The sequence below is a fragment of the Cucurbita maxima genome, unplaced genomic scaffold, assembly GCF_002738345.1.
Source record: "Cucurbita maxima cultivar Rimu unplaced genomic scaffold, Cmax_1.0 Cma_Scf00007, whole genome shotgun sequence".
NCBI classification, from domain to species: Eukaryota; Viridiplantae; Streptophyta; class Magnoliopsida; order Cucurbitales; family Cucurbitaceae; genus Cucurbita; species Cucurbita maxima.
Genome location: NW_019272023.1, coordinates 3,466,234 through 3,488,134, shown reverse-complemented (window position 1 = coordinate 3,488,134; position 21,901 = coordinate 3,466,234). Strand labels below are relative to the sequence as shown.

The 21,901-nt window shown below is 38.7% G+C and overlaps 6 protein-coding genes across 8 annotated transcripts in view; 3 read left to right on the top strand and 3 right to left on the bottom strand.

The window, feature by feature from the left end:
* The window catches only part of LOC111481863 (succinate dehydrogenase [ubiquinone] iron-sulfur subunit 2, mitochondrial), a 2,450-nt gene extending 185 nt beyond the window's left edge, over window positions 1–2,265 (top strand). The window contains exons 2-3 of the mRNA XM_023127445.1: window positions 33–728; window positions 1,875–2,265. Coding sequence (XP_022983213.1) covers window positions 67–728; window positions 1,875–2,046 — 834 coding nt within the window. The 5' untranslated portion in view covers window positions 33–66 and the 3' untranslated portion in view covers window positions 2,047–2,265. The remainder of the gene's footprint in view (window positions 1–32; window positions 729–1,874) is intronic.
* Window positions 2,266–4,039: 1,774 nt separating this feature from the next.
* Window positions 4,040–6,407, bottom strand: LOC111481861 (ATP synthase mitochondrial F1 complex assembly factor 2). Its single transcript, XM_023127442.1, has 4 exons — window positions 5,878–6,407; window positions 5,601–5,775; window positions 4,471–4,748; window positions 4,040–4,354 (listed from the first exon to the last, which is right to left on the bottom strand). The coding sequence occupies exons 1-4, from the start codon at window positions 6,319–6,321 to the stop codon at window positions 4,247–4,249; spliced, it is 1,005 nt and encodes a 334-aa protein (XP_022983210.1). The 5' UTR covers window positions 6,322–6,407; the 3' UTR covers window positions 4,040–4,246.
* Window positions 6,408–7,259: 852 nt separating this feature from the next.
* LOC111481857 (peptidyl serine alpha-galactosyltransferase) lies at window positions 7,260–14,222 on the top strand. The gene is made up of 9 exons (XM_023127432.1): window positions 7,260–7,391; window positions 7,530–7,950; window positions 9,206–9,376; window positions 10,337–10,580; window positions 10,722–10,922; window positions 11,036–11,574; window positions 12,542–12,706; window positions 12,792–13,035; window positions 13,152–14,222. The coding sequence occupies exons 2-9, from the start codon at window positions 7,646–7,648 to the stop codon at window positions 13,827–13,829; spliced, it is 2,547 nt and encodes an 848-aa protein (XP_022983200.1). The 5' UTR covers window positions 7,260–7,391; window positions 7,530–7,645; the 3' UTR covers window positions 13,830–14,222.
* Window positions 14,223–14,333: 111 nt separating this feature from the next.
* On the bottom strand, window positions 14,334–16,352 carry LOC111481862. Its single transcript, XM_023127443.1, has 2 exons — window positions 15,610–16,352; window positions 14,334–14,694 (listed from the first exon to the last, which is right to left on the bottom strand). The coding sequence occupies exons 1-2, from the start codon at window positions 16,174–16,176 to the stop codon at window positions 14,362–14,364; spliced, it is 900 nt and encodes a 299-aa protein (XP_022983211.1). The 5' UTR covers window positions 16,177–16,352; the 3' UTR covers window positions 14,334–14,361.
* Window positions 16,353–17,124: 772 nt separating this feature from the next.
* On the top strand, window positions 17,125–19,809 carry LOC111481864 (proteasome subunit beta type-7-A-like). Its single transcript, XM_023127446.1, has 9 exons — window positions 17,125–17,239; window positions 17,808–17,970; window positions 18,396–18,537; window positions 18,627–18,723; window positions 18,817–18,886; window positions 18,960–19,064; window positions 19,158–19,256; window positions 19,339–19,426; window positions 19,529–19,809. Exons 2-9 carry the CDS (start codon window positions 17,827–17,829, stop codon window positions 19,603–19,605), a joined length of 822 nt encoding a protein of 273 aa, XP_022983214.1. The 5' UTR covers window positions 17,125–17,239; window positions 17,808–17,826; the 3' UTR covers window positions 19,606–19,809.
* Window positions 19,810–19,929: 120 nt separating this feature from the next.
* The window catches only part of LOC111481860 (E3 ubiquitin-protein ligase RGLG1), a 5,074-nt gene continuing 3,102 nt past the window's right edge, over window positions 19,930–21,901 (bottom strand). For all 3 annotated transcript variants that reach the window (XM_023127440.1, XM_023127441.1, XM_023127439.1), the window contains exons 6-11: window positions 21,714–21,793; window positions 21,529–21,634; window positions 21,283–21,410; window positions 21,005–21,182; window positions 20,482–20,538; window positions 19,930–20,401 (exon numbers count right to left, since the gene is read on the bottom strand). In XM_023127440.1, the coding sequence (XP_022983208.1) occupies window positions 20,321–20,401; window positions 20,482–20,538; window positions 21,005–21,182; window positions 21,283–21,410; window positions 21,529–21,634; window positions 21,714–21,793 (630 nt within the window). In that variant the 3' untranslated portion in view covers window positions 19,930–20,320. The remainder of the gene's footprint in view (window positions 20,402–20,481; window positions 20,539–21,004; window positions 21,183–21,282; window positions 21,411–21,528; window positions 21,635–21,713; window positions 21,794–21,901) is intronic.

Sequence of the window (21,901 nt, the reverse complement as noted above, 5' to 3'; positions counted from 1 at the left end):
CTTCTTCTGATTTTTTTTTTTTTTTTTTTTTGTCACCTCTCTAATCTCTGTTTCTTCGAGACAACAATGGCGAGCGGAATCCTGAGGAGGGCAATAGCTAGGGTTTCTGCAACTCCACCTTCAAGATTCGTTCGAATTCGAGCACATGCTGCGGCTGCCGAAGCGCAGCAAGTTGAGCAGAAAGCGGCCGCCTCAACGAACCTAAAGACATTCGCAATCTACCGATGGAACCCTGATAGTCCTTCTAAACCAGAGCTTCAGGAGTACAAGATCGATCTCAAAGAGTGCGGCCCCATGGTGCTAGATGCGCTTATCAAAATCAAGAACGAGGTCGACCCTACTCTAACCTTCCGCCGTTCGTGCCGAGAGGGGATCTGCGGCTCCTGTGCGATGAACATCGATGGATGTAATGGATTGGCTTGCTTGACCAAGATTCCGTCCGGAGCTTCCTCGACGATTACGCCGCTGCCTCATATGTTCGTGATCAAGGATCTGGTGGTGGACATGACCAATTTCTATAACCAGTATAAGAGTATTGAGCCGTGGTTGAAAAGGAAGAGCGAGCCGCCTGTGCCTGGGAAGGAGATACTTCAGAGTAAGAAAGATAGGGCTAAGTTGGATGGAATGTATGAGTGTATATTGTGTGCTTGCTGTAGTACATCGTGCCCCAGCTATTGGTGGAACCCAGAGTCCTACCTCGGACCAGCCGCTTTGCTCCATGCCAATAGGTAATTCGTTCACTTTGGTTCTCTGTTTTGGTTGTTCCATGCCTCTCTTTTTGTTAGAAATTAATAGAAAACAGGGACTGTTTAGAGGAATCAAGAAGCTACATGTGAAGGCTGTAGAATTCCATGATATAGTTAGGTTACGTCTTCTTAGTGCTTAGAAAGTGATCTCCTTCTCCTGCTTGGGAATTTGTCCCTTGCATGCATGGTAGAACTTGTATGATTTGATTGATTGCTTATTTTTATAGAGAATCGAGTAACTTAATTCGGTATTTATTATCTATGATTAACAAAGTTTTGATATGCCTTGGTAGACTTGATCTGAAACTCATTTGTTTGCTCTAGTTTCTTGGTGAGTTTCAACCTTAGTCCTTACTGATGTTGCATAAAAGAGTTTTTTATTCACAAAAATTTCGCCAAGAATATTAGTCTTCATTGGTGACGGCTGGAACCCAAATTGGACATATGCTTCCTGCAACTGTCAAGAGCTTAGCCTTTTATAAATGAAGTTAGGATAACTTTATTCAACATTTTACTGGCACCCTACATGATGGAGAAAGATGTACTTTGAATGGAACCAATAACTATGGTTACCAATGTAAATGAAAAAGGCGAAAGGGTAATGAGTTCAAGTCATGATAATCACTTACATAGGATTCGTATACCATAAGTTTATTTGATAACGGAACATAGTAAGGAAGGTGTAGCATTTGTCTCATGTGAAAGAGTTTGGTACAAGTTTACCCAAACTAACTTAAAAAATGAAATTAGAAGATCAAAAACTTGGAAGCAATGAACAGTGATGAAGTTTTACATCTATCTAAAGAATCTTTGTATTCAACCCTGTATTCGTATATAATTCATGGCTTCATAGGTTCTTTTTTTTTTTTCCCTTCTTCTTAAAGAAGGCTTCATAAGTTCATGTTGTATATCTTTTGTAATTGCATGATTTATTTGTTCCTATCGTTCACCTCACAACTTCCTATCTATCACCATGACTTTGCAAGAAGATTGACACATATGACTTTGATTAAATCGACTTCAAAAGCATTCTTAATTGTCTTATTGGCTGTTTTCTTTTTATGGTTTTTACTGAAGACATGTTTTCAGTTACAAAAGGGCCCCCTCTAATCCCCTTTGTGCATGCAGGTGGATAAGCGATAGCCGTGATGAATATACCAAAGAAAGACTTGAGGCAATAAATGATGAATTCAAGCTCTATCGTTGTCATACTATTCTGAACTGTGCCCGTGCATGTCCCAAGGGTTTGAACCCTGGAAAACAGATTCAAAATATCAAACAACTTCAGCTTGTGGGTTGAGCCTAAGTTTCTAGGTACAATGAAGCACAATAATGTTCTTTTCATTCAGTTCGGATATATTTTGAGGAGATGAACTCTGTGATTTTGATATAATAACTTGTGGATCACTTACTTTCCACCCATTCTGTACTTACTTATCATTTGGGTTTGCAAATAAATGTTGATAGAAACCTTGTTTTCTTCTTGAGTTGCTGTATCAAGATCTTCCTTTATTCATCACATTTCACTAAACATGGCTTGTCTGAAAATCAAATATATATGTTGGTGTTATTTTGTAATAGTAATACAGGGGAGAAAGGTTCTACTGGAAGAACACGTACCCAGGTTTCGCATACCTTTCCCGTTTCTTTCGATGACCTTATGTGTCGAGAATGTGTTCTGAATCTAACTTGGGCAGGTTTTCGAAGTAATTGTCAGAAAAACGATAAACAAACAAAAACAGGAAGAAGGTAACAAACCATATTGAAGAGGAGCATGCAGTTTTCTTGTGAGGTATAGAATACTAACCTCATGTGGTTCTTATGACACTTTTAATCTCTGTTGAAACTAAACAAATGATTGTAAATACAGTGTAGAACTGAAAAGTATTAGCACAGCAGATGTGGGATGATAATTACAATATTCATTAATGTGGCATATAAGATTGTTTTATCATATAGTTAAACCAGGCCATGGAACCTATATAATGTGTGGCTTCTGCTGCTGGTTCTTCACCAACTGAGCAGCTAATCTTTTACCAAATTCGTAAGGCAATTCTTATTGGTTATTACAACACTATGAAGTCGTCATTATCATCAATGCTTCCCTTGTCCTTTCTAGTTTTGGTGATCTTTATGTTGATGGAAGTCAGTTCCAGAGTTCATGCAGGGACTCGCCTATTGTTCCTTGTAAATAGACGAGACTTCGAATCGTCTCAGTATGTTACGGTATCAGGTATGCAACCATGAATGTCGATACTCGATATCTACGAGTACTCGATGTCACCATTAGGTATTTTTTTTTTATATGTGAAGGGGTGTGTTTAAGCTTCCATTATGTTTTCTAAACTTTTGTGTCTATAAGCCTCTTAATATGTCTACCTGATGAACTTTTTTAAGATAATTATTTTGGATCTCATTTTCATTTTAATCTGTCAAATTTCAAAAAAAAAATTTAACCCCACTTTGGTAACTTCAATTTCTATTTGGTTTAATCTACTTTTAAATTTGTGTGACTATTTGGAATAATTTTATTAAAATCTATAGTTTTAAATGAATATTTTAAAATTTGAAAACAAAAATAGAGTGATATTAACCATTCATAAGAAAAAAGATCAATAATCAATAAGATGTCGAAAGACATTAAACAAGTTTACACAATATTAATATAAATCGAACTCAAAGCTAAATCCGTTTCAAAACCCATGCCCTAACCAAACTCATAATTTAAGCCTGATAGTGATAATTTGTGACATTAATAAGTATCAAATTTACACGAACGTTGACTTTATGATTTCCTAATAATGGCTATCAACATTTTTCATAAATTTGAGATTTTCACATAATATCAACAAACTCTTGATAATAACTGTGATCTTTCTGTCAATGATCAAAATAGGTAGTGAAATAAAAGAACATAGAATAAAAACTGGACTTGTCAAGAATTGAGACAGCCAAATCTTGACTAAACAATTATGAAATCTTGACTAAACAATTATGAAATCTTGACTAAACAATTATGAAATCTTGACTAAACAATTATGAAATCTTAACCAGAGAGGAACTTTCTAATATCAGAAAATGTCTAATGTAGGGTGCAATAACGACTGTGACACTGCCTGCTGTAACTGTGATATCAATAAACAACCACCTCTCTGCGTGCAATGCTGCCAAGAGCCTTGACAATGCCAATGCCTACTAAACATGCTCAGCTACTACTACTTCACTCCTTTTCTGCATTATTTTGTATGTGATCTCAATTTATTCTCGCAAACCTAAGCTAAGATTGAAGTCGTGACATCTAAATACCTGGTTCTTTCTTGGCCAGAGGGAAATGTTTACAGAAACAATCTCTTCCTTATTTTCTCAACTGCTCACAGCTACAGTATGTCTTATAAACAGTCTTGGAGTATAATTTAGAAAGGCCTTTTGGATCTACAACAACCAAAAAAAGGCACATCCTAGCTGATAGGTAGGATAAGAAAATAATCAGATTAATGGATTCAAAACCTCCTTGAAAGAGCAAGAAATACTGCGGCAGATGAGATCTGAACCCGTAGATCAGCAATATCGACATCGTGACCACCTTCAACCAGACCCCATTTATCCACCTGCAAACGTTCGACCATTGGTTCAGAATATGTTATGACATTTGCTTCTTAATATGACATTATCTGAGTTGAAAAAATATATGTATGATAAAGAATGAGGGAGAAAGAAGTTAAACCTGCAGATCTTCTTCGAGCCTAATCAACTCGATTGCTTCTTCGATCTGCAACTTTCCACGAAAAATTGCAATAGCAATTACTAAAGAGTGTGCAGCTGATGCAATGGCATCAATTGATGCCAATTCACAGTCATCTGTTTTCCTCAGAAGATCTTCAACAGCCTTTATAAGACCGTCCTCCTGTTTCCCACCAAAAAAACTGGAATATACAATAGGCTTAAAGCCAAATTCTAAGCGCACCCAGTCGAGTAAAGGATCGATTTTCTCCACTTGTCGTTCTACAAGGAAAATGTAACACCAATTATGTACTGAAACCTTATTCAACTTTTATGAATATTCAGTCCTAGATAATAATCTGTTTCATCAAACAAATTGGTCAATTTTCAATTCTAGTTCTTTATGTTTTTGGATTGCAAATAAGTAGTTCAAGCAATTGTCAAGAAAGTATCATCAACTTCCAACAGGAGATGCAAAGAGATACAGGATATATATCTTACTATTCCATGTTTACATGCAATATTTTCGCTATGTTGCTACATGCATGGTCTGGCATTCAAAATTTCTGGATCTAGACATGACCTCTTACCAATAATAATAATAAAAAAAGAAAGTGATTTATCACTTAATTCAGGATCTAGATCTTATTGCAGCCACAGCCAAAAATTTTGGAAGTTTCAACTAAGAAAACCCAGGGATCACTCATATCATGAAGTTTCAACTAAGAAAACCCAGGGATCACTCATATCATGATGCAGATGTTTTTGCAGCTATAACAAAAAATTGTGGTTGATCACTCAATCAGGATATTGATGTTATTGCAGCTATAACCATAAATGTCGCGAAAATCTACCGAAGGAAAAGTGGTTGATTAGTGATATCAGGATGTAGATGTTGGGAAATTCTACTCAACCGATCTCCCAACTTTTGGAGTCCTCTAAGTTAAATGTGTTCTACACAGGAGTTATGAACTTAAACTAACCAAATCCGAATGAGAAAACCTAAAAGACCACTCAATCTATAGATCATATTCTGTTGATCAGCCGTTTGACAAACTAGTGAATGGAAACTCAAGTAAATCTCGTGCTCAATGCATCTAGTAAAGTTTGGACTCATATGATTACTTGACATACCATAAACTCCACTTGTTAGAACATTGTCATCGGGAGCACGACAGAAAACCAGATCCTGATTGAATTTCTGCACTAAATGTTCGATAATCTTGGGCCTGGTAAGAGGCACTCTTTCCAATGCGGTACAGGCAAGTTTCATTAGAGGCATTGAGAAAGGTCTAATCCCATCGGTTTCCTACATCGATCAAATCTTCATTTCAATCCAGACAAACGAAATTTCAATAACCTTCCAAAAAGGATGAGGATAACTTCAGGAGCAAAAGATAAGAGAAACCACCTGATATTCCCACTCAGCCGCAACTGCCTTGGCAAGGCCAACAGTCGGTAGCTTCAGCGGCCTCTTCGAAGGAGTCTTCAGCGTCCGGTAATCAAGCATCACCGTCCATCCATTCCGATCATCTGCCTCTCTCGTAGTCACTTGCTTGTAAAACCGCTTGCCTACGACAGAACCAGTCATGAACGAGGTCGGCATCGTCACCGAAGAATTGGAATGGGATGAAGAATCAGCTCCGGATTTCGAGTTTGGAGCCTTAACGAATATAGGATCTTCTCTAGCACTGTCCTCGGAGAATGTGAAGGAGGCGGCGTCGGCTTGAGATTGTTCGGCGGCGGTGGCGACACTGGTAGTAAGCGTACGCCAGCGAAACGAATGAAATGGAATTAGCGTGGGATTGGCGATTCTGATTGATTTCGCCATTTTTGCAAGAATTGAGCTCGCCATTGTCTTGCTTCTTCCCCCGTTTCTGTGTTCTGGACGATCTGTACTAGGGTTTTAGAAATTGAGGAAGAAGAGAATTGCGATAGACGGACCGGATCGGTTTAATCGACTCGGCCTCGACTCAGACTCGGACGGTTGATTTTCAAAATGGTCGGCAGAATTTTATAGATTAAAAAAAAAATTAAATACTACTTTAGTTTCTTATTAATTTAATAAGAATTTGAGAGTATATTAATTTTATTTAAATAATTTTGAAATGTATTTCCAATTAAATAAAAATAATAATTTTATTTTAAGATTTCAAATGATACCATTATTATTATTATTTAGTATATAATCTCACAAATTTCTATTAAAATGGGTTCTATTATTAAAATAAACTATACAAAATATTCGATCATCGTATCAAATACGTATATATTTTTTAAAAATGTGATAGCTTTTTTAAATCTAGTTACTGACTCGAATCAGGTATCTACTTCGAATCATAAGGTCGTTTTAATAATTATTTTCGTACGTTGATAACAGGTACTCATAAGCCTCAATCGTGTGACATTAGTATCAATGGTCACTAGTCAATTGGTGAATCGTGGATTTAAACTCAGGGCTCGGGTTGAATATGTTCGACATATCGGCCTCTAGAATTGTAGGCCACTTGCTCGATGGTTATGGGGATGACATGGAGAATCTCGAGGGAATACAAATTCAATCACGTGGTAGCTATGATGAAATGGGCTTTTGCCACGTGGAGATTATGCTAGAACCTGTTGTATAGGATGTCCAAGAATGGTTTAAATATTATGTAATTATCTTATAAAATTTGAAATTATTGTAATTAATGTAATTACTCAATTAATTCAATAATTACTTCATCTTTAATTACATTCCATCCACTAAAAATTAGAAGTTTTAAAGGATTGAGAGAACCAAATTTAGAAGGAAAAGATAGAAGATGAACACTACGGTATATTTTTGTCACACTGATTACCGCAGAAGAGGAGCAGCGCCTCATGAAAATGGAGGATGGACTTGGAGAAGCCATTCCCAACGGCTCCTATGTTCTGATCAGAGCGGTAAATTCCAACCCCGAGCTTCTAGGTTTTGATACAATTTTGTTGTGAATTATTTTATTAGCATCCAATTGATTGTTATTTTAAGCTAATTTTCTATCTAACATGGCCCCACATCACTCCCTCTCCTCCATGTCGAAGAAAACAAAAAAAGAGTAAGAAAAATGGAGGTTTGACCTGTGGCTGCGATCCAGGAAATGCAACCCAGATCTCTAGAACAAATACTCATTTGAAATCTGGCCTCGAGTTGAGCCAAAATGAGGGGATTTTTGATGTTTGTGGCGATTTTTGTGATGGGGTTTGTGGCCGGCGATGGGCGGAGTATTAACTCCGACATGGCGGCGCCAAGGCGGATTCATACTCTGTTCTCGGTGGAGTGTCAGAATTACTTCGATTGGCAAACTGTTGGGTTGATGCATAGCTTCAAGAAGTCGAAGCAACCGGGGCCGATCACCCGTTTGCTTAGTTGCACCGATGAGGAGAAGAAGAATTATAGAGGGATGGATTTGGCTCCCACTTTTGAGGTTCCATCCATGAGTAGGCACCCCAAAACTGGCGACTGGTGAGAGTTTCTTCTTCTTTTCCCTTTCATTTCCTGAACTTTTTGGAGTTCAGGATTTGGGTTTTGTGTTGCTTTTGGTGTGCTTCTGGTTACTGATTTGATTGTTATCTTCCTTAGCTTTGTTTGATTTTAGTTCTGAAATTGGTCTGTTTGATTAGATTGATCAGTATGTATGCAGTTTTTTCTTCTCTTCTTTTCATAAGATTGGTTGACCTGTTGGATTAGGAGCACCGAATGATGGTATTGTGCTTGGTATGCGTTGTCTATCTATAACTGTTAGCTAATTTAGCAAATGATAATGGTGAAGCCGGTGGAAAGGCTTCATGTTTAGAAAATATATCTTAAGGACTGTGGCAAGATGTGATATTCATGTTTCTAAGATTATGTTGTTCAATCATCAATGGTGTAGAAATGTAGAAGGGAGTGGTTGTCAGAGGAGATGGTGTGATAAAACCCGAACCAGATAAGAGGGAAGTAGAAATGGGAGAAACTTGAAAGAGTCGATTGCTGAAAGTTGGGGAAAGGGGGTCCGGGGTGGGAACGACTTTCATTTTGACCTCTTCAATCTTAATGCCGCAAGGAATGACATCGTAGCTCCTACAGAAGTAATAACAATCAAAGCCATAGGTGGGTATCCAAATAAAGGGGAGCATCTTGCTATCATGAAAACACCAGCTGTTACCATAGTAGCTGCATGAATCGAAGTGGATACTGGAGTGCGGTATAGTGATGGATTTTATGGTTGACGTCTAACCAGCATTAATACTCTGTCATGAAACGAGTTCCCCGCAAAGCATTTTTCTTTCGTCCTCAAGAGGACAGGACCAGTTTTCTTATATCACTGCAACTCCAAAGAATGTATACTTCAGCCAACATTCAAGAATATGGATAATTTAGCTGCACAAAGAAGAGTCTTGATTATACATTCCTCTCTCAAGAAACTTGATTGAATGTCGCATCGTTGAACAGAGTAGATGTTTTCTGTTGATACTTAATATTAGATTAAAAACAATATGTTTTCGTTTTCGTTTTTGTCGAACTTGATGCTTTGTGGAAGTTTCATTCATCACTCATCAAAGTACCCACTAGATCTTTAATCTTTTCTTCTCATTTCTGCTTTTTATGTTTTGGAAAACGCTCGCTTATTATATTTCTTCCGACTTCATGCTCTTTATTTTTTCTTTTTCCTCCTCTTGGAACATAGCTACAAATGAAAAGAAAAGGATATAAGAAGAAAACATTACTTGTTTTGCAGGTATCCTGCAATAAATAAGCCTGCAGGGGTTGTCCACTGGCTTAAGCATAGTAAAGAGGCAGAGAATGTTGATTGGGTTGTGATTCTGGATGCAGACATGATCATAAGAGGCCCAATAATACCTTGGGAACTTGGTGCTGAGAAGGGCAGACCTGTTGCAGCATATTATGGGTTACATTTTTCTCTTTTTCTCCCTCTTCACTCCCTTGTGGCATTGAAGCTTATTATTCTCCGTAAACTGAGACTTTAACAAAGTTACCTGGATAGATGCTTTTGGCTTTCTGCAGTGATAAAAAATGGTTTAAATATATATATTTTTTTTTGACGCTTGAACGTTTATTTTGATCCTTATACTGTTAACTGTCAAGTGTTGTGTTTTAATCTCTCGAGTTTCAAATGTTATAACTTAAATCTCTAAACATGGTATAAATGTGAGATCCCACATCGGTTGGGGAGGAGAACGAAACATTTTTTATAAGAGTGTGGAAACCTCTCCCTAGCATATGCGATTTAAAATAAAAACCTTGAGGGGAAGCCCGGAAGGGAAAGGCCAAAGAGGACAATATTTGCTAGCGGTGGGCTTGGGCTGTTACTAATGGTATCAGAGCCAGACATCGGGCGATGTGCCAGTGAAGGGGTTGAGCCCCGAATGGGGGTAGATACGTGGCGGTGTGCCAACAAAGATGCTGGGCCCCGAAGGGGGGTGGATTGGGGGGTCCCACATCGTTTGGAGAAGGGAACGAGTGTCAGTGAGGACACTGGGCTCCAAAGGGGGGGTGGATTATGAGATCTGAGATCCCACATTGGTTGGGGAAGAGAACGAAACATTCTTTATAAGAGTATGGAAACCTCTCCCTAGTAGACACGTTTTAAAAACTTTGAGGGGAAGCTCGGAAGGGAAAGTCCAAAGAAAACAATATTTGCTAACAGCGAGCTTAGGCTGTTATAATTAAAATCTGTTTTAATCTTGCTCATAAATTTTCTATTTATCATTTAGTAGAAATCTTAGATTTCGATACTGTCAACTGTTGTGCATGAATGTTTGAGAGTTAGGGACCAAAATAAGCTCAAAATTTTCTTTTTCTTAATGTTGTTGTGACTATTCAAATGATGTATAATTATTTCTTTCAGATACTTGGTTGGATGTGACAACATTCTTGCTAAATTGCACACCAAGCACCCAGAGCTCTGTGACAAAGTTGGTGGCCTGTTAGCCATGCATATAGATGATCTTCGAGTATTTGCACCAATGTGGCTTTCGAAGACGGAAGAGGTGCGTGAAGATAGAGATCACTGGGCAACCAATATAACTGGTGATATCTATGGCAAAGGGTGGATAAGCGAGATGTATGGTTACTCGTTCGGAGCTGCGGAAGTAAGCTTTATTTTTCCTCTCACCGTGCCAAAGGACAATATGAACTTGTTTCATATCGCACCTTGTTTATTGGCTGCTCGAGATACTTCTGTTATTCTCTAGATTTATGTTTTGCTAATGTGACTTCTTTGCCCAACCCAGGTCGGTCTCCGGCACAAAATTAACGACAATTTGATGATATACCCGGGTTATATTCCTCGTCCCGACATTGAGCCTATACTTCTTCACTATGGGTTGCCATTTAGTGTGGGAAATTGGTCCTTCAGTAAATTATATCACCATGAAGATGATATTGTCTATGATTGTAACCGCCTTTTCCCCGAGCCTCCGTATCCTCGAGAGGTATGTGTCCAAATGAATGGTTCCTTGGATATTTTGCTTTGTTTTTATGCGTTGAAGTTGTAATTCTGGTTTATAAATTTTTATTTGTGGCTAAAAAGTTGAGATTTGTGCAGATACAACAAATGGAATCCGATTCAAATAAGAAGCGGGGGCTACTTATAAATATAGAGTGTATCAACCTGTTGAACGAGGGCCTATTGTTGCAACATAAGCGAAACGGGTGCCCGAAGCCACAGTGGTCAAAATATTTAAGTTTTTTAAAGAGTAAAACTTTTGCTGACTTAACTAAACCCAAGTATCCAACCCCTGCTACTTTAGTAATGAAGGAAGATCATGTTCCGAAACAACCGGTGAAGGGAGATCGTGTTCAGAAACAACCAGTAAAGGAAGAACTTGTTCAGAAACAACCTGTGCTTGATGAACTGCAGGAACCATATCCAAAAATCCACACCCTTTTCTCGACGGAGTGCAGTACTTATTTCGATTGGCAAACTGTAGGCCTTATGCATAGTTTCCGCCTGAGCGGCCAGCCTGGGAACATTACACGACTTCTCAGCTGTACCGACGAGAATTTGAAAAAATACAAAGGTCACAATTTGGCTCCAACTCATTATGTTCCTTCCATGAGCCGACATCCTCTGACTGGCGACTGGTAATCTCTTTTCTGTCCTCACTCCATGCGCCTGCCCTTCTTTTACACATCACTTGACCTCTTTGATCATTTTTGGTTCATTTCATCATGTACTCCCCAATTATATTTGGTACCACATATTATTTTGAAAAGGATAGAATCTTTCTCTTCATCATCATATGGATGTAAAGCAAGAAACCATCTTTTAATTTCTCTACCTGAGATCTATGTGAGGTCCCACATTGATTGGGGAGGAGAATGAAACACCCTTATAAGGGTATGGAAACCTCTCCCTAGCATACGCGTTTTAGAAACCTTGAGGGTAAGCTCGAAAGAGAAAGCCCAAAGAGGACAGTATCTACTAGAGGTGGGCTTGGGCCATTACAAATGGTATTAGAGCTATACACTGGGCGATGTGCCAGCGAGGAGGCTGAGCCCCGAAGGGGGGTGGACATGAGCAATGTGCCAGCAAGGACGCTGGCCCCGAAGGGGGTGGATTTGGTGGGGGTCCCACATCGATTGGAGAAAGGAACGAGTGCTAGTGAGGACGCTGGGCCCTGAAGGGGGGTGGACATGAGCGATGTGCCAGCAAGGACGCTGGTCCCGAAGGGGGTGGATTTGGTGGGGGTCCCATATTGATTGGAGAAAGGAACGAGTGTCAGTGAGGACGCTGGGCCCTGAAGGGGGTGGATTGTGAGATCCCACATCGGTTGGGGAAGAGAACGAAACACCCTTTATAAGGGTGTGGAAACCTCTCCCTGGCAGACGCATTTTAAAAACCTCGAGAGTAAGCTCGAAAGGAAAAGTCCAAAGAGGACAGTATTTGCTAAAGGTGAGCTTAGGCCGTTACATCTAATGTGTTATATATTTACCCTTAAGACCGAAAATCTTCCAATCTCTTCCCAATCTTGCTTGCGAAGACCCAACAAGAAAAGTTATAATAATGGCAGAGGAAGACTAAATCTCGTATCCTTCTGTTCTGTCTTAGGTATCCGGCAATAAATAAGCCAGCCGCAGTGCTTCATTGGCTCAATCATGTGAACACTGATGCAGAATTTATAGTTATTCTTGATGCTGACATGATCATGAGAGGACCAATTACGCCGTGGGAATTCAAAGCAGCTCGTGGACGTCCCGTTTCAACTCCATACGAGTAAGAAGTTAATCTGATATTTGAAACTCGGTTGTTCCTTTTAGTAGGAAGTTTTTTTGACTCGGTTTACATATGTGTTTGGTAGTTACCTTATTGGCTGTGACAATGTGCTTGCGAAACTCCATACAAGCCATCCCGAAGCTTGTGACAAGGTTGGCGGTGTTATTATCATGCACATAGATGATCTCAGGAAATTTGCCATGCTATGGCTCCACAAAACTGAGGAGGTCCGAGCCGATCGAGCTCATTATGCAACAAACATCACGGGAGATATATACGAATCTGGCTGGATCAGTGAGATGTATGGCTACTCGTTCGGTGCTGCCGAGGTACTTGGTTATGGCGGAGAAAGTATTATTTTTCTTAATCTTACTTTGGTCACGAACTTTCATACTGGAACAAACATAACAAAACTGAAAATATTTCTTTTTTCGTGTACGAACAGTTGCAATTACGGCATATTCGAAACACGGAGATACTGATATACCCAGGATATTATCCTGATCCTGGAGTTCATTACAGAGTTTTTCACTATGGACTTGAATTTAAAGTTGGGAATTGGAGCTTTGGCAAGGCAAATTGGAGGGACACTGATTTGGTCAACACATGCTGGGCCCAATTTCCAGCTCCACCAGATGCTTCAACACTTGATCAAACTGATAAGAATGCTTTTGCTAGGGACTTGCTTAGCATAGAGTGTATAAGAACACTCAATGAAGCTCTGTATCTGCATCATAAGAAGAGCAACTGCTCAGATCCTAGCTCATTGACCAACTCGAACTCGGAAAATGAAAGTGAAGCTGGGGTTTCAAGGAAAATCGGCAAGCTTGATGAAAGCTATACTGGAAAGGGCAACCATTTATCAACAGAAAGTTCTCAGGAATCATCGGAGGAGGTGAAAGAGGACGCGATGTTTAGTTCTTTGAGGTTATGGATTATTTCTATTTGGGTGATTTCTGGTTTGCTGTTCTTGGTACTGATCATATCGAAGTTTTCGGGTCGGAAAGTGAAAGTGGTGAGAGGAAAACATCAGAGGATCAAAAGGAGAACTGCTTCCTATTCAGGTTTCGTGGATCGAAACGGGCAGGAGAAGTATGTCCGAGATCTCGATGCCTCCTTGTAATATTTTCCTGCAAGGTGAAATCAGAAGTTTTGTTGTAGACACAACAGACAATTGCAAAGCAACCTGTAAGACAACTCCTCGTGCTGAATGAGCGTGGTGTGCTCTTGATCCCCGATGTTCCCCGACGTTCATCGTCTGTTAGCTTCCACAGATTTTTTGAAAGTTAATCAAGAAAAGGACTTCAAAGGGGGCTTGAATCTTGGATGGATTTGTTCTTTTCTTCACATATCAAGGACATTTTGACAGAAGATGAGAAAAATATTCTGTTTACTTAGATCTGTATTTTTTTAGCCTTTTCAACAAGAACAAGAAAAGAACCAGGGAAATGGTTGTCATGAACGCTTCGTTCAACATTTGAGACAATAATAAACGATAATTTTAGTTAATAATAAATTATTTTCTCATGATTATATTAGAGAACTTTGTTTAAGAACGGTTTTGTTTAGGTTGTTTATTTAAGCTGACAGAAAGGAAGACGTCTACTCAGAAACGGACACGAGAGTTGAACTAATAAACGTACGTATTTCTGAGATCAAGTAGTTTCATTTGTATATACAGGCTTGAAGTTCTTGTGAGCCAACACTGCATAGAAAGGGTCTGAGCCAGAAAACAAGCCTAGCAGCCTCAGAATCCAGCTGAACGGTGAGTTATCTTCTCCAGTGCCGCTTGAAGCAGGCATCTTTCTTATAATCTCTGGTTGTGTAAATCCTTCAATGCATTGGAAATATTGGACTACTAATTGTACTCTACTGTATGCAGACCCTTCTCTCCATGCACTCACAGCTTTCTCATAGAACATTCTGTTGCTAAAGCTAATGATGAACACTCCTCCTGGCCTTAGCACCCTGAACACCTCGGCGAACACCTGCAATGATACTCATTGGTTAGCCTTTCCATTTTCGTAAACATGTATCGCTTTGTTTATGTTAGTTTGAACGTTATAGTTATCTTGGATTGTCTGCTAATAATGGCCGTGAAGTTTAGTCTTTCTTGCATCTATTCCCTCATCTTGGGGGGCTCTGAAGTGTTAAATGAAGTTGTGTAAAGACATGGGGTTAGAGCTTTTTCGAGAAGTAGAAAGAATCTTAGGGTGGGTTTGATCCTCCGAGCTCAAAAGATACTGTAACGGCCTAAGCCTACTGTTTGCAGATATTGTCCTCTTTTAGCCCACCTCAAGGTTTTTAAAACGCGTCTGCTAGGGAAATCTCATAGAGGACAATATCTGCTAGTGGTGGGCTTGGGCCGTTACAAATGGTATCAGAATCAAACACTGGGCGGTGTGTCAGCGAGGATGCTGAACCCCGAAGGTGGTGGACACTAGGCGGTGTACCAATGAGGATGTTGGGTCTCGAAGAGGGTGGGCACTGGGCGGTGTGCCAACGAGGATGCTGGGTCCCGAAGGCCGGATACTGGGCGGTGTGTTAGTGAGGACGCTGGGCCTCGAAAGGGGGTGGGACACCGAACGGTGTGCTAGCGAGAACGCTGGACTCCGAAGGGGGGTGGATTGTGAGATTCCACGTCAGTTGGATAGGAGAACGAAATATTATTTATAAGGGTGTGAAAACCTATTCTTAACAGACGCGTTTTAAAAACCTTGAGGGGAAGCTCGAAAAGGAAAGCCCAAAGAGAACAATATCTGCTACAGTGGGCTTGGATCGTTATAGATACAGATTTCGGGTGTAATTTATGGACATAATTCGATGCATAGAACTGCTCCTTGCAACTGCATAATGGAAACAATGTACAGAAGAAACACATAATCAATAAGACTTAAAGCAACCTTCTCGGGCTGTTGAAGATACTGCACACTAACAGTGCACACAACTGCATCAATACTGCAACTCTCCAACTCAAGCTTCTGATCTTCATTAAGATCCTTCACAAAGAAGTAATCAAGTTGGGAGTTCTTAGCAAGCTCCTGAGCATTTAGGCCATGTCCAACCACTCGTTTGTACTCGACTTCTTTAGGGAGATGGCTAACCCAAGAGCTCATCAAGTCGAGGACTTCGATACCCGGACGCAGCCTTTCCCGATACAAATTGGTTAAAGTGGAAATGAAGCCATTGTCGACATGAGTAACAAACCGTGGAAAAGCATAGAATTCTCGATCCGGGTATGCATTAAGCTTAATTCTTCCTTGTGAGGTAAGAACCTGGCGTCTGATATTGCCTGCAGCTGCTGTGGATTCTTGTCTTGTTTGGCTGTTTTCTTGTAGATTGGCAATGGTTTTTGAAGCATAAAGGAGGGGTCGCCGCTGCCGCAACTGCCGGGGCGGCTGTGCTTTTCCCGAGCTTGAACCAGGATTGGGAAGAAGCCATGGCTGGGTGGTTATGTCAATGGCTAGCATCAAGGATCGGTGCTTGAACTAACCAGGCTTTGGGACATGGATTCAGAGATAAGTTGTTTTCATTTGTGGCCATTTTCTACTTTCATTATTGGTTGGGCCAATGGCTTGCTCCTACCAGACAAGATAAAAGATATTTTCTGTTCCAACTTTTTTTTTATCCTTTTTTTGCAAAATATTTTGTTTTCCTTCCTATTTTATTGCATTTTATTTTGTCCTAAAATAATGTTAAAAAATCTACTTTTCTCTCTCCATAATTATAAATATATATATATATATAAATGAATAAAAATACCCATAAACTTTAAGATGTTTTAATAGTATCTTTAAACTTTTAAAAATTTCAAGAAATATTTTTACCTGAAACCGTAAATATTTTATTTAAAAAATATCATTAATTTTTTTATATTAAAAATAAATTGTCACATCAAAATACTACTAAATAAAATTTTAGAGGCTAAAATAACAGTTTAAAAACTCCCAAATGACTAGAAATGTAATTTTATCTTGGTTTTTTTTTTTTTAAATATATAAGAGAAATTACATAGAAAACCGTTTAACCTAAATATAATAGCAAATTTAGCACAAAATAAAAATGTTTATAAATATGGCAATTTTAACCTCGTTCCAAATATTTAAATAAAATATTTGAAAAGTCCAAAAAACCCTTAAAATATTTATAGTAAGAGTAATAGACGCTTATGTATTCACTAATAGATGTAATTTTTTTTTTTTTTTTATAAATTAATTTGTCCAATAAAAATTTATTTATAATATTCTTAAATACGCCATGTCATAAAGCAAACCAAATGGGCTTGTAGAACTTTCAGGCCCAATACTAATTATGCTAAGTTTCTGGCCCATACTTCAAGTTCTATTTCACCCTTTTTTTTTTCTTTTTTTTTTTCTTTTTTGTTATATATATATTTTTAAAAAAATGTCTTTTCCTTCTCTGCAAGTTATTGGCTTTTTAGACAGAGAAACGAGGAGAGGAGGTAATTCGCTCAAACTTCCCTCCAACTCTCGCTGCTCCCCAACTTGGATCCTCCATTTTCCTCGTTTTCAGGTTTGATTTTTACAAATCTGAATCTTCCAGTTCTTCCGTTCTTCGTGTTCATCCATTTTCTGTTGCCATTTTAATCTGCCCGCTCCTGGCGAACTGGGAATTTGAGATACTACTTCTGTTGATAATTTTCTTAGTTCTTTGTTAGATCATCAAATGAAGTAATAATAAACCTTTGGCTTATAAATTTTTTGGTATTGTATTGCTTGAAAGACTCGGGATGGAATTTAAGTGTTAGGAAATGGGGATTTTTTTTCCCTTCTACTTTTCCATGTTTGATTTCTGGTGGATATTCATTCTTTGTGATTATAGGTTGGGAGTGTATCGCGACTCTTTAGTCTTGGTTGAGGTTCCGAGATTTCACTCATGAAGTTTGTTTCATTTATGTTATCTTGAATTTCTGGGTGTAGCGAAGCGACCCGTTAATTTGGTTCAACGTTAGGAACAATGATCTAGTTGGATTCTTGGAAGCATATTGTAACAAGTTGTGGGTTGATTGATTTTTATTTTTTATTTTTCCTGTTGATTTTCGACCCGAAGCCAGTTCGATATTTTTGTTTCAACTTTGCAGGTGCACTTGAAATTTAGCTATGTCTAGCACTGCAATTGATGCCCCTCCCAAGGGTGGCTTTAATTTTGATCTCTGCAGAAGAAATGATATGCTTGCAAAGAAAGGTCTTAAATCTCCGTCTTACCTTAAGACTGGAACTACCATTGTGGGTTTAATCTTCAAGGTAATCGGCTACTCTTGTAACATAGATCAATCTTATTATTTTTCAGTTGTTTTTTGGAGCCAAATGTTGTTCTTCCGGACATTATCTTTATCGAGAAATCTTTTATTAGTCTCCCAATATCTCCTAATGCATATACATCAAAGTGTAGCAGATATTCTTTGTATGAAGAAATTTTTAAATGGGGAAACGTCTTAGTGGTACTAAAATTGCTATCTTCTGGTTGTGTTGTCTGAAGCATTTAAGCATTCACTTTGTTGATAATGTTCCCATCATTTTTTAAGAAGATGACTGAATTGAGTAGTCTGGTCCAGTTACTTAGCAAATGTAATGCGACTACATGTTTTCTTCTTTTCAATTATGTTAGAATACACCGAAGTTTGTAAATTCGAATAAATGTTTTGTTTAATCTTCCTGAGTTGCTTCAGGATGGTGTTATTCTTGGGGCAGATACACGTGCTACTGAAGGCCCTATTGTTGCTGACAAGAACTGTGAGAAAATTCACTATATGGCACCAAACATATATTGTTGTGGAGCAGGAACGGCTGCTGATACAGAGGCAGTAACAGGTAGTTGGTGGTATCTTGCTTCTGCTAGTTAGTTTTGTCAATATTGTTCCTCGAACATAACGAATTCTACTATTCTTGCATTTTTTAAGACATGGTTAGCTCTCAATTGCAATTGCATCGTTACCACACCGGTCGAGAATCAAGGGTTGTTACCGCTCTGACCCTTCTCAAGAAACACCTTTTTGGGTATAGCCTTTGTTTTGTCTACTTGGATTTTTTCCATATCTCTCATCTATTTGTAGCATGAATTTTAAGTTTTCCCATCCTTGTGTTCTCCAGTTATCGAGGCTACGTTTCAGCCGCTTTGGTGCTTGGTGGAGTCGATGTTACTGGACCTCATTTACATACTGTGAGTTCTGTTCTGGAAAACAAACGATTTTATGTTGCGCAACTTTCCATCTTTTAATGCACTTCATCTGCAGATTTATCCTCACGGATCCACCGACACATTGCCATATGCTACAATGGGATCAGGTTCTCTAGCTGCAATGTCTGTTTTTGAATCAAAGTACAAAGAAGGCCTGACTGTAAGTTCATGTGCTTATATAGATACAGCTAAATTTGAACAACTTGGTGTATCTTACCATGGTGATTGGTGAGCTTTTATTTCCTTGTTGTAGAGGGATGAAGGGATTCGGCTGGTAACCGAGGCGATATGTTCTGGGATATTTAACGATTTGGGGAGTGGAAGTAACGTTGATGTTTGTGTTATTACCAAGGTTCGTGTTCTTAATGTGCCTCGATTTCTGTGAAGATAATAAAGGAAAATATGCATCTAAAAAGTATATCGATGACTCGCAGGGCCAAAAGGATTATATGAGAAACCACCTGTTGCCGAATCCTCGTACGTATGTCAGTTCAAAAGGCTATTCCTTCCCCAAAAAAACGGGTTAGTCATCTGTTTACTCATAGCTTTCATGTTTTGTTTCTCTTTCCACATCCCTTATGCCCCCATTGCTCGACCGATGACTCGTGCTTTCTTGAACTACAGAGGTTCTGCTGACAAAGATTACGCCATTGAAGGAAAAAGTCGAGGTAATCGAAGGAGGCGATGCTATGGAGGAGTGAGAACGACGAAAGCACAGGTTCACGATTGTTGGGAAATTTCAAAGCTTTTTTTTCTCTCTTTTCTCAAGTGGATATTACTAGAAAATTCAGTTTGGCCTTGAGTTCATGCTGTGAATGACTTGATTTAAACTTGTAGAGCATTTTGGATTGGAAAAATCGGGTTGGTTGAGTCGGTAATCAATCATAGTTTAAATTTCATTTTAATTCTTAAATTTGTAGAGCATTTTTGTCACGAAACTTTTAAGATAGTATTCTATTTTAATACCTCAAAATATTAAAATACAATTACTTATCCATCTTAAACAACAAATGTAAAACCCTGAGAGGATAAATTTACCTTATTTTTCATTGATAAAGTAACTTGCCGAAAAGTGCACAAAAATATCATTACATTACATTACATAACATATTTTTCTATGTGCAAAGACAATGGATAAATAAATTTAAGAAAGAAAAAAATGAATTCCAGTGGCCAAATTTCCTTTTCAACACCTCCTTCCTCCTCTGACCATGGCTACTGGAACCAAGAAGACTCAAACCATCAAACTTTGATAAAAGCATCATTCTGTAACAAAAGGTATGAATAGAATTGTTTGCCTACATTTTCACATCTATAGGGCCAAGCAATTGTTCGATATCGAGGCATTATGCCTGTGTATCATATCACGAACTTGCATGATGATTGTTTCGACGAGTATGACTCGTTGAGATTTGATCAGTAGAGCTTTAACCGTGTGTGGATTGCACTCCGGCAGAACGGGCATATTTGAAGATCCTGTCCGCATTCGCCACAAGTCTGCAATTGACGAGCACATTTGTTAGGGTAAAGAACTCAAATTTTAGTAATACTTATAAACTTGAAGCACAGAAGATTACCTGATGTCCACAACCAAATGCCAAGTCCTTTGGGTTACTAAGGCAAATGCCGCATAACTGTGAGCAGAAAAACTAGCGGTTGGTATTGAGATAAGAACTCTTAAAGTAACAATGAAAATAGATATGGTAACGTTCTTAAATCAAAATCTTAGTGGTATGGAGCCACCCTGAGATAATGACCAACAATACAAGAATCGGTAGAACTATGCTTATGTTTATATAAGCAGCTCAAGTCCACCGCTAGCTAGCAGATAATGCCCTCTTTGAGTTTTCCCTTCCGAGCTCCCTCAAAGCTTTTAAAATGTGTCTGCTAGGGAGAGGTTTCCACACTCTTATAAAAAATGTTTCATTTCTCTCTCCAACCGTGGGATCTCACAGTTTACATAAAATAAAATGTTTTTAAGCTTTTAAGAATCGTTCTAAAAATCATCCAAGACTCACTAGGACAAATAAAACTAGTTGCAACACTCAGAGTTAGAGAGCGGTAGTCAAACAAGTCCACATCACAGCACACAAAAATTACCTTGTCATCGTAGGATGAAAGGTCGATCGAACGAACAGTTTCGATTGAATTATTATCCCCAGGATATGGAGGCACGCTGGGCAGAAAATTATAGGATTGAGGAGGTCTTGGTCTGCTGAAAGATGCTGCAACAGGTGGAGGAAGTGGAATCCTCTTTGGAGCATTGCCTTTCCGAGTCCTGGGATAAGAACGAATAAAATGATTGTGACAATAAAGATGATGATTCCCTTTCGAAAAAATTTCCTACTAAAATAACATATGGAATAAACGCTTCTTACCCTAGTAGATTAAGCTCCAAGGTGGCTTTATATTGAGAAGGAATCTCCATCAGAGCTGCAAGTGCAAATTCTGTCTCCTTCCGGGACTGGGGAACATTCTTTGACATGATTGCAGTAAAATTCACAAACTAAAGGGAGATGGGAACCAAAAAGAAAAAGGGTCTCTTAAATTTGCAGTTATATAAGATAAGCAAAGCAAGCAGATTTTAGATAACAAAAGGCAAGTAAGGGCATGCCTCTGCTTACCTGAAAATTATCGAAGGCACGGGCGGGGATATTATCGTCGAATTCTTTCATTGTATCCCACGGTCCATCCCCGACACCAACTAAAACGATTGAAAGGGGGAAATTGCTGAAATGAAAGCATATAAAATTATGAGAGTCCGTACAGAATGTTAAATTTAATAAGGGTATTTAAATCTGATACCCACCTTGCTGCAACAATGGCATCAACTGTTTTCTGTTCTTGTGGACTTAGCCTCCCATGCTCAGTGTCCACACTTCTAGTCACCTGAGATATTTCTCATTTCAGAAAAAGATAAAGGAACAGAAGAACAGATATCTCGCTATTCTCGCACGTGAATTCTCAATCAAATTTCAAAAAAAAAAAAAAAAAAAA

Excerpts from the sequence above, each read along its gene's own strand:
- LOC111481861 (XM_023127442.1), bottom strand. The coding sequence starts at position 6,321 with ATGGCGAGCTCAATTCTTGCAAAAATGGCGAAATCAATCAGAATCGCC. Across the intron at positions 5,776-5,877 it reads CGGCTGAGTGGGAATATCAG|GAAACCGATGGGATTAGACC; the intron begins GTGGTTTCTCTT and ends TGATCGATGTAG. Across the intron at positions 4,749-5,600 it reads TCTAACAAGTGGAGTTTATG|AACGACAAGTGGAGAAAATC; the intron begins GTATGTCAAGTA and ends TTTTCCTTGTAG.
- LOC111481862 (XM_023127443.1), bottom strand. The coding sequence starts at position 16,176 with ATGCTAGCCATTGACATAACCACCCAGCCATGGCTTCTTCCCAATCCT. Across the intron at positions 14,695-15,609 it reads ATCTTCAACAGCCCGAGAAG|GTGTTCGCCGAGGTGTTCAG; the intron begins GTTGCTTTAAGT and ends GTATCATTGCAG.
- LOC111481857 (XM_023127432.1), top strand. The coding sequence starts at position 7,646 with ATGAGGGGATTTTTGATGTTTGTGGCGATTTTTGTGATGGGGTTTGTG. Across the intron at positions 7,951-9,205 it reads CACCCCAAAACTGGCGACTG|GTATCCTGCAATAAATAAGC; the intron begins GTGAGAGTTTCT and ends CTTGTTTTGCAG. Across the intron at positions 9,377-10,336 it reads CCTGTTGCAGCATATTATGG|ATACTTGGTTGGATGTGACA; the intron begins GTTACATTTTTC and ends TATTTCTTTCAG.
- LOC111481864 (XM_023127446.1), top strand. The coding sequence starts at position 17,827 with ATGTCTAGCACTGCAATTGATGCCCCTCCCAAGGGTGGCTTTAATTTT. Across the intron at positions 18,724-18,816 it reads CTCAAGAAACACCTTTTTGG|TTATCGAGGCTACGTTTCAG; the intron begins GTATAGCCTTTG and ends TGTGTTCTCCAG. Across the intron at positions 19,427-19,528 it reads TTCCTTCCCCAAAAAAACGG|AGGTTCTGCTGACAAAGATT; the intron begins GTTAGTCATCTG and ends CTTGAACTACAG.